Source organism: Mchenga conophoros, linkage group LG4 (genome assembly GCF_057382185.1).
Source record: "Mchenga conophoros isolate Kocher_MC1m ecotype Shallow Benthic linkage group LG4, M_conophoros_male_GT1.1, whole genome shotgun sequence".
Classification (NCBI taxonomy): Eukaryota; Metazoa; Chordata; class Actinopteri; order Cichliformes; family Cichlidae; genus Mchenga; species Mchenga conophoros.
The window spans coordinates 6,082,298-6,098,440 of record NC_140529.1 but is presented as its reverse complement, the minus strand read 5'-3'; the positions used below and the strand labels follow the sequence as shown (position 1 = coordinate 6,098,440).

The window sequence follows — 16,143 nt, the reverse complement described above, 5'->3', positions numbered from 1 at the left end:
TGAAAGATGGCTAATTAGTATTTCTGCACAGCATGGCTGGGAGGAGTATGAGAGATCTGGGTATATAGTAGGGATGGGTATCGTTTAGGTTTTATCCGATACCGGTGCCAAATCGGTACTTTTGAAACGGTGCCGGTGCTTAAACGGTGCTCGAACCGGTGCTTAATAAAGAATGGAGAACACAAACTTTGTCCAAAAACCTCTCATGTTCAGCTGTTTTGTTTTGTTTTTGTAAAAAGATAACAATGTTAGCCTTTTCTGCAGCTATGTGGCATATATGGTATCACTCTTGGCTGGAAGCAGTGCTTAAACAATGAAAAAAAAAAACACAAACTTTGTCCAAAAACCTCCCATGTTCAGCTGTTTTGTTTTGTTTTTGTAAAAAGATAACAATGTTAGCCTTTTCTGCAGCTATGTGGCATATATGGTATCACTCTTGGCTGGAAGCAGTGCTTAAACAATGAAAAAAAAAACACAAACTTTGTCCAAAAACCTCTCATGTTTAACTGTTTTCCACTTTTTCTTTGGTCATTTTAGCCTTTTTGGCCAGGGTGAAGGGAGTATCTGCCATCAAACAAGAAGACAGCCGCATGTAGCTATGATGATGTTTGCTAGTTCACCTTACATGCATTAATGTAATAACGTGGTTAGCCTACTCAACGTAAATTACACACGAACAACATTAAGCGACTCACACAGAGAAGAACGGCTGCTGCTGCATCATCATCCTCATCATTTCTGCTACACTGGCAGGGCTAGGGGCCAGGACTCTCCTCTTCGGGTTCTTGGGGGATGTTGCATAACAGGCACCACACCCGCAGTAGATGTGCTCGGTGTGAGGTCTCGCAGCAAGCTATCAAATACGGCGCATTTCTCGGCTTTTAAAAAAAACGCTATGCGTCGCCAGGTGTTTCATCAGTTTCGAGGTGTTACCTCCTTTGACAGTATCACAGTATCAGCTTAAAGCACTTGTTGCTGCTGAGTTTGCATATTTTGCTGTGAAGTACAACCAGACCTTTAACCGCTTCGCCTTGGACATTTTTAATCTGTAGCTCTGCTCTAAAAGAACGCACGTACCTGGACCCGCCTACTATCCTGGGAAACGTAAAATGATTGGCTAGAAGTGTATCACAGCTCAGGGAAATAAAGCACCGAAATGTGCGCTGCTTTTCGGTCTGGTTACTACCGTTTATGTCAGAACCAGTGCCATCATGGCACCGGACACCGGTACCCATGCCTAGTATATAGAGTCCAGAAAGCACCTAAAGAGAGTGGGGCAGTATATACACTTGCATCTTCAGATAGCCATAGCAAAGTAAACCATGTTCATTGTAGCTTTCTAAAGGATGTAATATGATAAATCGTTATATGTTACACATTACGCTGAGAGTGGTTCTGTTGCTGAGTTGGAGTCATCCTGTTATCTCTTACTACCTCAACTGCTTCAATGACGGGAACACAAGTGAGGAGAGATGTTACATCATACGAAACCATCTGCCTTCATAATGACGTCTCTCGCCTTCTCAGAAAAATCCAGAAATGTGGTGTTTAGAGCTGACTACCAACAGGTTGAGGATCAAAGCCAGAAACTTTGAGGTGTTATAGATGACCAAGTTGATCAAATAAACAATATGATCTTACAGGTACACCCCTTGTACCTGTTCTCAGTATCTTCAGTAAACCATACAGAATTGGTGTAGTTTCCCCTGGTTATAGCCTGTGGCATGAGGTCCGGTTAATAGCATCGTCCTGTTTCAGACAATCTTCCTGTAACTACTTCCTGGGTCTCGTTTCAGGGGCTCATAATTTTCCCATGATAGTCTTTCTGGTTTAGCAAAACTGCGCACCAACCCTTGTCTGACAGAAGGACGACAATGTTGTTGTCTTTACTAAGCAATGTGAGGGCCGGGGGCTTTGCATTGCTGCGATAGGCCAAAACTTCCACATCTGCTTTCACATCTGCACTGTGTTTTTTTTTAATTGCTGATTTTGTGGCTGTGATCATTTCCACTCGTGAGATTTTTCTCAGTGTTCAGTCATTTTGCGAGAATGTTGTTCACTGCTTGAGTGACTTGTCTGCCAGAAACATGCTCATGTATCCACATCCTCAGTGTGGCATCTTTCTCTCATCTAGTGGCTGAGAATACGCTCTGTGTTTTGCTGATGTCAACAAGTAAGTCAAACTTGCTTTGTTGCCTGGTCTTAGACTGTTCATGCTGTGCTGGATGAGCCTTTTCAATGAATTCAAACACCATTTGAAGGGTATTCTCATCTAGACTCACTGTAAGTCTCAATCGGAGCCGCTTTCGAATTTAACACATCGATGGTAAAATTTGTTTGTCTCACCTGTTCATTGAGCAGCTGGCTCTGTGCCTTCTGGAAGATTTTTGTTGTGGTTTCTGTAGTCAGCGCTCTTATGTTAAGTTTGCTCACATACTAGGTTGAGGCAGTCCTTCCCAAAGTTGGTTAAAATGTCTTAATGCATGCTCAATGATCCAGGTAAGGAAATCCTAAAAAGTTGATTCTGTTCAAGTGAACATTGCGTTTTCAGTGGAACAAATATTCTGTCATTCATCCAAGTGACTTCTTCAACCTAAGCTTCCTGCAGGTTTCCCCAACCTTATAAACAGTACATCTGCAAAATGACTGAAGCTACACTGATTAACAATGGGCCGTGGTGTCACCAACAAACTAAGCCCAAATCATCACCCGTGCTTGAAAGTTGGTATGAGATGTTTGTCTTGATATGCTGTGTTAGTTTTCTCCAAATATAGCAGTGCATTATGGCCAGACATCTCCACTTTGTTCTCATCTGTCCAAAGGACATTGTTCCAGAAGTCATGTTCCTTTTAGAGGAAAGAGGAATTCAATTGAATTCAACGGAGGGTGAAATTAATGTGGCAACAAAACAGACTGAGGGGTATAATTAGCAAGTGCCAGTAGCCCTTGGTTAAATCTAACATCGGTGCCTAACCGGTCCAGCAGCTCATCGACCCGGTACATGGGGTAAGCATCAAACTGTGACACTTCATTCATCTTGCAGTAGTCAACATAGAACCGTTTAGACCCTTCTTCACCACAAGAACTACGGCGCTGCATCAGGCGCTGTGCGACTCTTTGCCATCATTGCTGGTGTTGCATAATGGGGCACAAGATGACCTCTCTTGACAGTTCTAATAAATATGAAAACATTCTTCTCCACAACAGAAACCTGTAACAGAAACCTTGAAAAAAGGTGGGTAGGGCTAAAAAGAAATATAAAATAATATCTACAGCTCACATCTGACAGTCAAACAATTAGAACTGTTAATGGTAAAACACTCCCCCCTAGTGGCCAAAGTTCCAGTTCAACTTCTGTATAGAACAGGGGTCGGCAACCTGCGGCTCTTTTGTCCTTATACTTCAGTATTTAGCTAAAGTGTATTTTATTTGTCTTTAGTTCTTTTTTTTAACTTGTAGTTCTAGAAGATTATTGTGATATTGAAATATAAAATAATATTATTTTATTATTTTTCATCGCTCAAAGTAAGCGTCACACTCGCAGAAGCCGGTGTACCCGCCGAAACGCCTGCATTTATCGAGACTTTCAAACCCAGGTAGGCCAATTATGGATCTTTGGATCCACATTATGTCAGCAGCTGTTCTCCACCGTGAACTATGTTACAAACAAACAGCGCTCACGCCTCACAGACGACAGCTTACAGTCCTGCGTAAACTGACTTCGTACAGCCCTGATCTGCAGACGCTGTGCGCAGAGGTTCAGGAGCAGAAGTCCCATTGTAAACATATCACGGCAGACCCGACGATGTTTGCATGAACATGCTTTTCAGCATCTCTATATTAACCACTATTCACACACGGTTGCTGTACGCATACAGCCGGCTGTAGCTTTGCAGCTCACAGCCCGACACACACCAACACAACAGCAGAGAGAGCACAGACTTTCAGGCGGCGAGGCGTGATTGCGGGTGCCGCTCAGGTGCGTCGCCTCCCCAGCAGCGGCGCTGCAGACCACGCCCCGCCACACAGATTAACCAGGTAAAATACATATTTAGGCAGAATTTTGCAAATATCTATTTTTAATTTTTTATCAGCATAGTGCTTTTTTTCCAATTAGTTTTTAAAAGTCAGGTCAAAGCTCCAAAAGCACAAAGGTGATATAACAGTTTTTGTTTGCTGGATCATTTTAGTTCAGCATCTTTCCTTTTGTTATATTTCTTTAAGAGTTCAAAATGTGTTCATTTCATAAATAAAATTCTCTGTAGCACTTCATGGATTTCATAAGCAACACCTTAGTTGTTCACACAAAGCATAAAGGTGAAAAACAATACAGTGTTATCTTCATTTTACATGTCAGAAAGTATTTGCGGCTCAGTGTTTTCTTTTGTGTGGAAACCGGCTCCAAATGGCTCTTTGGGTGTTAAAGGTTGCTGACCCCTGACAGGCCTATTACTTAAGGAACCTTTGAAATATGTTTTTCACGGTATATTTTAACCAAAGTATACTATCGTATGAATAAACTTTACACAGGTGGCTTTTGTTTCTCCTGGAAACATTTTAATAGAACATGGTTACTTTTACTGGGTAGTTAAAATTATCTCCATTCTTAAGTATGAACTTAAGGTCAGTGGTTACTGTATCTTTTAGCCAGACCGCTTTAAAGAAAATTACATGAGAGCAAGTTTACTGTAGCTCAAAAGTCTAAGTTTGGCTTTTCAGTCCCAGCTTTGTTTCATCTGACCAGAAAAAGGATTCTCAAACACTCATTGCTTTTGCAGCCCTATCTGTCAGAATTCATCCACCCAGCAACTGTTAAGTAAAAGCACAATCACAAGTAACAAAGTCTCATTGCTTTCAGCCATGCAACTGCAGGTCTGCACTGAGGTGGAAGTGTACCAAAATGTTGTCAGCAAGTGTCAGTTAACATGACTTCACTGTGCAAAACTCCAAGTAACACTCACATTCTGATTTAAACACTTATTTGTACCCCAAGTCACTGAAGTGATTCGTGAGTGAGTCACAGATGCAGAGAGACCAAAGATCCAGCTCAAAAGGTTTATTCAGATGAACAGATCAGAAACATTTCCAAATGTCAGACAGCTTAGAAGCAGAGCCATACCCTGATAACATCCATCGCTCCATGTGACATTTCACACAACAACACCACAACATACAAGAACTGATGCCAGCTTTAAAGCCAGGAAATCAGGAAAGAAATCAGCTGGAGCAGAAGTGAGTTTACTTCAAAGCCTGTGTTGTTAACATGCTGACTCCAGGCTCACTTCTACGTCTCAGCATTTAGCTCTTGTCACCCAGAGTGTGCTTGTCAAACAGGTACTCTGCCATCTTGTTGTTGTGGGCATCCATGCGGGTGAGGTTAGTGATGTGGTCACCCAGCTTCTTGATGGACTTCACCTGCTCATCCAGGTAGTGGCTCTCCAGGAAGTCACACAGCTGGGAAAACAAACTACAGTTAACATTTGATGATTTGTCAAACATACACAGCATGAACTAGTTCAGTCTTTAACCCCAAACTCTTCCCTCCAACTCCCACTTACATGAGGGTCATTATGCTGAGAAGCCAGCTTGTGCAGGTCCAGCAGAGCCTGGTTGACATTCTTCTCCAGCTGCAGAGCACACTGCATGGCCTCCAGCCCGCTGCCCCACTCATCACGCTCTGGTTTCTGCACAACAAACAATTCTGTTAGAGACTGAACACTTGTTTTAAGCTCTGTGTACACATTACACACTAACAACAAGAGAACAAATGTCATAACACTGCTCATTAATCCCAGTTTCTGTGTTAGAGACACAGTCAGGTATGTCACAGCAGGACTGGTTCAGTTTGTACACACCTTGATGTCCTGGAGTAAGACGCGACCTCCTCTCTTGTTCTGGAAGGACAGCAGCTTGTCAGCGTGCTCCCTCTCCTCATGGCTGTTCTCCTTGAAGAAGTGGGAGAAGCCTGGCAGGGCCACATCATCACGGTCAAAGTAGAAGGCCTGACAAATCAGACACAGGTTATTAATTGGTACACACCACCAATCATTTCGCCCCTGTACAACACAAGTTATACAAGTTTAACTTTGATATAAAATGTTTCAAATTTGATTTAAAAAGACAATGTGCACTAAATTCTGCAGGACAGAGTCTACACTCGTTTCCTGCGAAGCGAGCATGTGTATGGAAAAGCCACCGTAAGCATGACGCAGCATTTTTTGGTTACTTAGTGACAGTACTTGTGGTGAAAATACACTCCGTATCTGACAACCTGCTTATTGGCACATGATAGGCAGCAAAGAAGCCGTTACTGAAATCATGCATTACTGAAATTAGCAACAACATACCGGACTTTACATTTAACGACTCTACTCCGTTCTCTTTGTCTAGCATTAAGCTAATATAGCTTGAGACTAAGGTTATTACAGACATCAGCATCACATGACGTGTTCTCACCATAGAAGTGTAGGTGTAAGACGCAAACAGCTCCATGTTCACCATCCGGTTGATGGCGGCCTCGCAGTCGCGGTGGTAGTTCTGGCGCACTTGGGACTCCATTTCGGCTGGCGTTTCTTGTGCTTTTTATTAACAAAAACGGTGCAAAAATAAAGCTTCACGTCGACTTTATGTGTAGTGTTCAAGTAGAAAAGGGTTTTTCTTCCGAAGTGCAGAGTAGCTGAAATACAAAGCGGGACGAAGTCAAGAAGTTCCGTTCAAACACTGTTGAAGCAAAAACTCCTCAAAGATTCCTCCCCTGGTGTGAAACGGCACACTCGCGGGTCCCTGTATTTATACTCCACCGGAAGTGCTCGTGCAAGATGTGACGTATGTTTCCACCAATCACTGAGCCGGGGCGTCTGTACCAGCTGTGACTCACAGGATGAAGTTGCATTTTTTTCTCCTCCTGATTCGTAGAAATCTCATCATCCACTTTAATGTTTAATGTGACCTGCTGGCAGATAGTCACGTGCAATGACAAAGCATTTTCACATTTCATCAGGAAACAAGCAAAATATGTAAATTATATAACGATTAATCTCCAGATACTTGTAGATGTAGACTTCCTGATGCACAGGCAAATGGAACGATATCTAGTCATTTGTTCAATACGTACAGTACTGTGCAAAAGTCTTGAGCCAAACCACATTTATTTTGTTGTCAAGAAGCCAGAATGTCCTGTATTGTTTAAAGCAGTGGTTCCGAAACTAGGGTACGCGTACCCTCGGGGGCACGCAAGTGGCTGTAGGGTGTACACGAGGGTTGAGGTTGGAGTGGCGATCACGAATTTAAAAAGCCTAAATTTGCTTTAATACAGTTTGCTGTGGTTATTAAATGACTATATACCACCCTCTGGTGTTCAGCAAAAACATTGCACTGACAAAATAAATGGGCGTGACTTGCCCGATTGACTGAGGCCTGACAGTCAAAGTTGCCTCCAAGCATTCAGTGCAGCGCAGAAATGGACAAATGGTTAACAAGAAGAAGGAAAAAAACACCCTACCACCAAAACACCGGCCACTAAAACCAATCAGCTCATATCTGAAGATGCATTTGCCAGTGACCGCACAGGTGATTGTTCAACAACAATGGTCAGATTGGGGTTCTAGCACAGATGCATCTGTGGTTACTAGCCAAGTGGCTAGCATAGCTGGAGACAGTCGTGGAGAAAGTGATTAAGGGTCTGATGCAGAGCGTCAAAGTGGGAGAAAGCATATCACCTCGGACTGTAACACACCCTCATCAAAGAAGCGCAAATATGATGACAATTATATTTTGCGGGGATTCACGTGTATAAATATTGGTGGATATTACCGGCCACAATGTGTTAATTGTGCAAAAGTATTGTCTAACAACTCAATGAAACCTTCACTATTGTGCAGACATTTAGAGACAAATCATCCCCATTTGAAAAATAAACCAAGAGAATATATTGAGCGACAGCTAAAATCACTTTCAACAAGTAAAACTTGCATTCGAATGCCAAATCCTATGAAGAAAAACAGACTACAAGCATCTTACATGGTCAGTTACAGAGTGGCTAAAACCAACTTGGAGGACCTCGTTCTCCCTGCTGCTTTAGATATGGTAGGGACAATGGAAAAGGCAAAAAAGACGATACAGTCCATTCCATCAGCGCATATTTCACAGAGAATTTTATGCAATACAGCTGAATGAGTCCACGGATGTGGCTGACCTGGCGCATCTCCTAATGTATGTGGGCAACATTTATGAAGGAACTATCAAGGAGGACATGCTGTTCTGTAAACCGCTGGAAGAAAAGACAACTGCCGCTGATATTTTTCAAAAGCTGGACACATTCGTGAACACACATGGACTCGTGTGTGACAGAGGTGTTAGCACTGATGGCGCATGGGCCATGACTGGGACACACGGAGGTGTGGTTTGGCGTGTACAAGCAGTCACGCCAGATGCCTCTTGGGTACACTGCAGCATCCACCGAGAGGTTCTTGCTGCAAAGGGAATTCCTCTCTGTCTGAAACATGTTTCAGCCGAGCCTACTTCGTTATGACCGTCTGACCAGGAGAGCCTAATTGAGATCGCCACAGTTGGATCTCCCTGGTGGATTTCTGCATAGGACTGCGCACTAAACAGCATGCACTGGCTAAGCACGCTATCAAGACTCTGATGCCTTCCGCCAACCACATACTTGTGAGAAAGGGGGTTTTCTGCTTTTAAAAAATGAAAACAAAACACACAGCAAGACTTTGTGTGGAAAACGATTTAAGACTCATCCTTTCCCAAATTGAGCCAAATATTGAAAAGCTGTGTGCGTCTGCCCATCACATTAAATAAAGTTCTGCTTAATGAAAGTTCACATCTGGCCTTTAAGCTCTCGACAAAATGGTGAATTCTAATAAATCTTTTGATACACTGCTAGTATTAAGTAGTAAAGTTTGTGATTAAAATTGGGTCATTACTAAAATATTTTAATAAATTCATTTTGTGGTGAGAAATAATCGACTTTGCAGTATTTAGTTTTATGCATGCGGTATTGCATTGTATTTATAGACACTAATCGTGAGTCATTGGTAGCTGACATGTTTCACGGGGTATGTGGCGGGAAAAAGTTTAGGAACCACTGATTTAAAGTAGTCTTGAGCAATAATTCTCAGGTTTGTAAAGATCTTTTAAACTTTTTATTTTTACTTTTTCCCAGTCATTTTAATCAAGTCCTTGCACCTGACTGTATTTAGGTGAAGATTTGTTTGTTAAGCCACTTATCACTGATCCATAATATACTGAAGCACTAAATTAATAAATAAGCAACTTAACAAAGAACCTATTTTAATTGTAAGTGTGTTTAGGAACTGTCAGCCTGTCAAAAACACTAAGCAAAACAGATGTAATTTGTTCCCATTTTGCATGCTGAGTCAGTGAAAAATGACAAAGATAAAAGCATAAAATATTACTTTTCCACCAACAAAGTGATTCTCAAAGAACTATAGCCTATCCCTTGAATTCGCTTCTGCGACACCATCGCTCGGCATGTCCACCTTCACTTCATCCATAAACCTTCTCTGTGGTCTTCACCTTTCCCCTCCTGCTGGCAGCTCCATAAAAACATATGAATTCAAATTTGAAAAATGTTGGTTCACTGTCAGTATACAAGGAGGATGCGAGGAGAAATGTATAACAATGAATGTCTACAACAAACTGTAAGAGGGAGGCTGTGTCATGGTTTGGAGCTGCGGCTGGTGATGTTTGCAGTCCTGACAAAACTGATGGAATTATGATCACAGAAAAGGGCTGTATGACTTTGAGCTACCGTGCAATACCATCTGGGAAGCATTTTACTTCACCCTCCGTCACAGACGGCGTGTTCAGTGAAGATGGTCACCAGCAGGTTCTAGGTCAATGCATCTCAAGCCCACATCCACTGCCACTGTACTTAAAGGGAGATGTTAAAGACTTTCTTCAGGCATTTGGATCAACTAAATCCATGACAGTCAATCAGGCAGCAGTGCCTGGACTGGAAACAAGCCATCCTTAAAATATAAATACAACATACCAATTTCGTGCATTTGAATGCAAAACAAATGTGTTGTTTGAGCCAGAGACTGCACTTATGGCTGAACAATACATACATTTTATATCAATTATATCAATACTATAACTTGCAGTACAAAGTTATGGGAAGCTTAAACTTTGTTTCAGAATTATTGAATCTGTTTTTATTGTAAGATGATATATATGACATTATAATATGTATATTAAAATTTTAAATTGTGTAACAAATAAATATAGAATTTAAATTTTATTAAATAACGCCAGCTACAATTGTGGCAATATTCGTGTTTGTTGTTCAGCAGAAAAATGTCCAGTGTGTTGGCTGATACACTTTTTGATTTTAAAAATAAAAGCTGGAATCATTTAATTGCATTACAACAACTGGTTTTTAATTATTTTTAATCATACCCACATACAATGTTTGTAATGATTTAGCATTGTTGTGTTTGTCATTGCATTTTGTCTTTGTGGACTCTTGAATCTCATCTTGTTGCTGTATTCTTAGAGTGATTTACATTTCCTGGTGTATTTTCTTGTGCTTAGGAGTTTGCTGAGTATATTGTATTTATTTTAAGTTTAGTTTGTTTTGCGTCTCCCCCTTTCTGTCTCTCATTCTCTCTGTCGCCCTCGTTTTCATCTTCAGTGTCTTTGCGTTTGTCTTTCTAGTCTTATGTCTGTCCCCTCCATGCGTTCCCTTTATCGAGTCAGTCTCGTCTCAGTGTTTGTTTCCACCGTCATCCTGTGTCCGTTCCATCTGTTTCCTGTTTTATTTTGCCTGTCTGTGTCTTGTGTGCATTGTGTTCTGCTTTGCCTCCTCTCTCCTGTCAGTGTGCAATTAGTGTCAGCAGTGGTCCATCCTCTCCTCATCCTGTGTATGTCAGTCTCCCTCTGACTGTTGCTGCATCATCCCGTTTGCTGTATTTCCATGTGGGCCATGTTTCAGTCGTTAATTCCTAGTTGTTTAATTCTAGTGTATAGTTCCTAATTTCTGATTTTTTGTATGTTTTTACACTTGAGTTTATGTAATCACAACAGTAAAGCTACCTGTTTCTGTCCTTTTGGTTCTGAGTCCTGCGTTTAGGTCCTACCTCTGCCTGCCACACAGCCACAAACATCTCTTAGGTCGAAGGGCAATCAAACATAATGTTACTTAGTTGCATTCAATTTGCATGCAAGCAAACTAGTTACAGTGGGGCAAAAAAGTATTTAGTCAAATTCAAAAATTCTAATTTTATTTGTCACGTACACAGTCATACACAGTACGATATGTAGTGAAATGCTTGGACAACTGCTCGTGACCTAAAGAGAACAAAAAAGGAAAAGGCTATGAATAAGATAGGAAATAAATATGAAAAATTAAAAAGGGTAAATTTAACTAGGAAGGAATAAAATATAAATTAAGGTTAAAAATGAAATAACTGTACAACACAAATTAGAATGAAGGGTAAATTTAACTGGGAGAATAAGATAAAATATATAAATTAAAGTTGAAAATAAAATAACTGTACAACAAAATACACAATATAGAACTGTATAAGAATGTATGAAGAAATAAATAAATATATACACAATAACAGCAGCGTGATTTAAGTAATGAAGTGTAAACAAATGTTCAGAATGTCCAGTGTGTGTGTAAGAACCATATGTGTGGGTCAGTACTGTGTGGTGGTGTGATTGAGAGACCGTATCGCCTGCGGGAAGAAGCTCCTCCTCAGTCTCTCTGTGTTGGTCTTCAGGGAGCGGAATCGCTTTCCTGACCTCAGCAGAGAGAACAGTCTGTTGTTGGGATGGCTGAGGTCCTTCACCATCTTCCTGGCCTTGGTCCAGCACCGCCTGCTGTAGATTGAGTGCAGGTCAGGTCAGCCACCGATTGTGCAAGTTCCCCCACCTAAAATGATGACAGAGGTCAGTAATTTGCACCAGAGGTACACTTCAACTGTGAGAGACAGAATGTGAAAAAAAAATCCATGAATCCACATGGTAGGATTTGTAAAGAATTTATTCGTAAATTAGGGTGGAAAATAAGTATTTGGTCAATAACAAAAATACAACTCAATACTTTGTAACATAACCTTTGTTGGCAATAACAGAGGTCAAACGTTTACTATAGGTCTTTACCAGTTTTTTGTTTGTTTTTTTCGTTTCTTTTTTTTTTCGGAATAAACATCCTAAATTAATGTGAGTGAAAACTGCTGTCTCAAAAATGTTTTCAACACAGTCACATGCCTATCTCATTTCTAGTGCTTGGACAGGTTCGCTCATTTTCGCATATCTCGAAAGAATTGTCCAAAATTTAGCAATAACACATGCTGATTATGTCTATCCTCTTTATGCCTTCATAACAGTCTGCTTGAGCCAGCACCAGAACTTTTGAGATTTGATACTGAAAAAATTAGAATAGCCGTGCATCCATGTTCGGCCTTACAATGGCTGTGTTGCATCTGACCGAGTTTGCATGCACTGACTTCACTCCATTGCTGTGCATTGTTGGAGGTTTGGAAGAATACCGCATCTAAAGCAGGCTTGACGGTTTAATTCCTCTGACTCTAAAAGTGTTATTAAAAGACAAGTGTAACAATGTTGGTCAAGAATTATCTTAAGGCCAACAAGAATTGATTGTGGTCTTTGGGTTCAGCCGGTCACCAGAACACTGGAGACAAATCCGTCTCGATGCATATTTTATCAGGCAGCAAGACAAACCACACTCAAAATCAAAATCAAATGGACCACTTTCTGCTAGAACAATATTTCTCTTCTTGGGAAAGACTCCAAAGGAAGGAAAAAAAATATAAAGGTTTTCAGGCTTCTTAGCCTTGTCAGGCTTCTTAGCCTTGGTCTTTACCAGGTTTGCACACACAGTAGCTGGTATTTTGGCCCATTCCTCCATGCAGATCTTCTCGAGAGCAGTGATGTTTTGGGGCTGTCGCCGAGCAACACGGACTTTCAACTCCCGCCACAGATTTTCTATGGGGTTGAGGTCTGGAGACTGGCTAGGCCACTCCAGGACTTTCAAATGCTTCTTACGGAGCCACTCCTTTGTTGCCCGGGCGGTGTGTTTTGGATCATTGTCATGTTGGAAGACCCAGCCTCGTTTCATCTTCAAAGTTCTCACTGATGGAAGGAGGTTTTGGCTCAAAATCTCACGATACATGGCCCCATTCATTCTGTCCTTAACACGGATCAGTCATCCTGTCCCCTTGGCAGAAAAACAGCCCCATAGCATGATGTTTCCACCCCCATGCTTCACAGTAGGTATGGTGTTCTTGGGATGCAACTCAGTATTCTTCTTCCTCCAAACACGACGAGTTGAGTTTATACCAAAAAGTTCTACTTTGGTTTCATCTGACCACATGACATTCTCCCAATCCTCTGCTGTATCATCCATGTGCTCTCTGGCAAACTTCAGACGGGCCTGGACATGCACTGGCTTCAGCAGCGGAACACGTCTGGCACTGCGGGATTTGATTCCCTGCCGTTGTAGTGTGTTACTGATGGTGACCTTTGTTACTTTGGTCCCAGCTCTCTGCAGGTCATTCACCAGGTCCCCCCGTGTGGTTCTGGGATCTTTGCTCACCGTTCTCATGATCATTTTGACCCCACGGGATGAGATCTTGCGTGGAGCCCCAGATCGAGGGAGATTATCAGTGGTCTTGTATGTCTTCCATTTTCTGATGATTGCTCCCACAGTTGATTTTTTCACACCAAGCTGCTTGCCTATTGTAGATTCACTCTTCCCAGTCTGGTGCAGGTCTACAATACTTTTCCTGGTGTCCTTCGAAAGCTCTTTGGTCTTGGCCATGGCGGAGTTTGGAGTCTGACTGTTTGAGGCTGTGGACAGGTGTCTTTTATACAGATGATGAGTTCAAACAGGTGCCATTCATACAGGTAACGAGTGGGGGACAGAAAAGCTTCTTACAGAAGACGTTACAGGTCTGTGAGAGCCAGAGATTTTCCTTGTTTGAGGTGACCAAATACTTATTTTCCACCCTAATTTACGAATAAATTCTTTATAAATCCTACCATGTGGATTCATGGATTTTTTTTTCACATTCTGTCTCTCACAGTTGAAGTGTACCTCTGGTGCAAATTACTGACCTCTGTCATCATTTTAAGTGGGGGAACTTGCACAATCGGTGGCTGACTAAATACTTTTTTGCCCCACTGTATTTTTAGTACTATCGTAGTACTATATACACATAATGAAGAAGTTGCTTTAACTTAGTAAACATTATAATTTTCTGACAACAGTAAAATTATTTTTTATGTTTTACTAAATTAATCAGAAGTATAAAGAAATATAAGATTAATGGTAACATTTATCGCAAATCACGAATGAGATTTAGTGAAATATCTACATAAGTGCACTGTTATGTGGTAAAGTTTCACAGGATTATTTGCAGATAGTTATGAATCCAGGATAAACACTGTGGGCTCCAGGAGACGGGGCAGAGGTACTGCAGGCTGTCTGAAGGCACACTCACACACTGTCACAGAAGAGTGCAGGGATCCAAACAAGCTGACTCCAAACTTTTACATGTGTACGTGTGTCTGTAACTGATCAGGATTTTTAGTTGTGTCTATCATCAAAAACTGAGTTGAAGTGTTTTAACTCTGATGGCAAACTCTCCCTAACACGTCCACTTCATGCATGCTTCCTGACCTGTCACGCTCATCAGTGGCTCATGGATGTCTGTACTTGACCACAGAGGCAGAGCATCGTTCAATCCTGCCAGCTGCCTATCTAGGGAGCATTTCAAGGATGACAGACTCCACTTTCTCTGCAGCAAGACAGCTCATAACGTTTTAACAGTGTCTCCCTGTCCTCATACTTCTATATCATCTTCTATAATAGAGAACTATCATTGCAATCTACACTACAGCTCAGAAGTTTGAAGTCCATTAGAAACGTCTTATTTTGAAAAAATACTAAAATTCTTTTTCATATTTTGCAAATTTGTCAGAAATATAAAGAAATTAAAAGAAATGTCAATGATTAAAACTCACATTGATCACTAATTATGATTGATGTTTGCACATTTGTATAACAACAATTACAATTATTTAATTATCAGTTAAACCCACGGATTAACTTTCAGTTCTTACAGTAAGAATCCTCCAACAACCTTTGAAAGAAACATGTTTTTGTCTTTCTTCAATTTTGAGACCAACTGAACCCACAAACCTGAAGCTCCAGGCCCCAAACTAACCAAATGTAATGTTTCCTTAATCAGCACAGTCATTTTAGCTCTTGGTGTGTGATGTCTACTCACAGTTTTGGTGCTTGCTTCTTCGACTTGATCCACGATCGTCTCCACAGCATCTCTCTGCTGTTTCCTCTCTCCTCATGCTTCTCTTCATGCGTCCTGTCCTCAGATATAATCCAACCAGCTGCCTCCTTGTTTCCAGCTTGACTTGTTTAGCAGAATTTCCAGTTAAGATAAATCCAGAAAAGTTGTCCTGCTTCAAAAGCTCCTCCAGCTGCCTGTCTTGTTGTCCTCCTCTTCTTTTGCATTTTTGTATTTGTATTTTTTGGACTTCATGTTGCCATGACAACATATCACAGAGCATTATGGTAGATTAAATCAGGGGCTTCTGTCCTCCTGCAGAACTGTTGGTGATGTCGTGGGGATTTAAAGTTGTGTTCGTGAGGTTTATCTTTAAACTCACTGATCCTGCAAGAGCAGGAATTAAACTACAAACCTTCATAGTCCCCATCAGTACTGTTCATTCTGCTCTGCAGCAGTGGTCACAGGGGCAGCTTTGAGTAGTTTAAGCACGTTTTTATGACATGTTTATGAACAGCTGTCTGCTCTGATGTTTACTGGGTCCTTGAACGTGTCATGTTGACGTCCTGAGTAACACAAACACACAAACCTGTTTTATTCTGAACCACATTTATGTTTTCACTTTGTAGTTCTAAGAGCTGATTCCTGTGTTGTAGTCCAGATAGAAGAGGAACACTGGAGCCTTTGCATGGTTTAGTCTGGGGTCAATGTTTTATGTAGCAGCTCCACCTACAGTTCAAACAGAGGAATTGCAGATAAAGCGTCAGGCACCCATCCATGCTCACTGATCTGTGTCCTTTTGATGCTTTTACTTTGACATCTCATAAGA

General features: G+C 41.3%; 1 protein-coding gene across 1 annotated transcript; it reads right to left on the bottom strand.

Moving 5' to 3' along the window:
• Positions 1 to 5,041: 5,041 nt before the first annotated feature.
• On the bottom strand, positions 5,042 to 6,777 carry LOC146575397 (ferritin, middle subunit). The gene is made up of 4 exons (XM_085270098.1): positions 6,457 to 6,777; positions 5,856 to 6,002; positions 5,559 to 5,684; positions 5,042 to 5,454 (listed from the first exon to the last, which is right to left on the bottom strand). Exons 1-4 carry the CDS (start codon positions 6,556 to 6,558, stop codon positions 5,299 to 5,301), a joined length of 531 nt encoding a protein of 176 aa, XP_085126224.1. The 5' UTR covers positions 6,559 to 6,777; the 3' UTR covers positions 5,042 to 5,298.
• Positions 6,778 to 16,143: the final 9,366 nt, after the last annotated feature.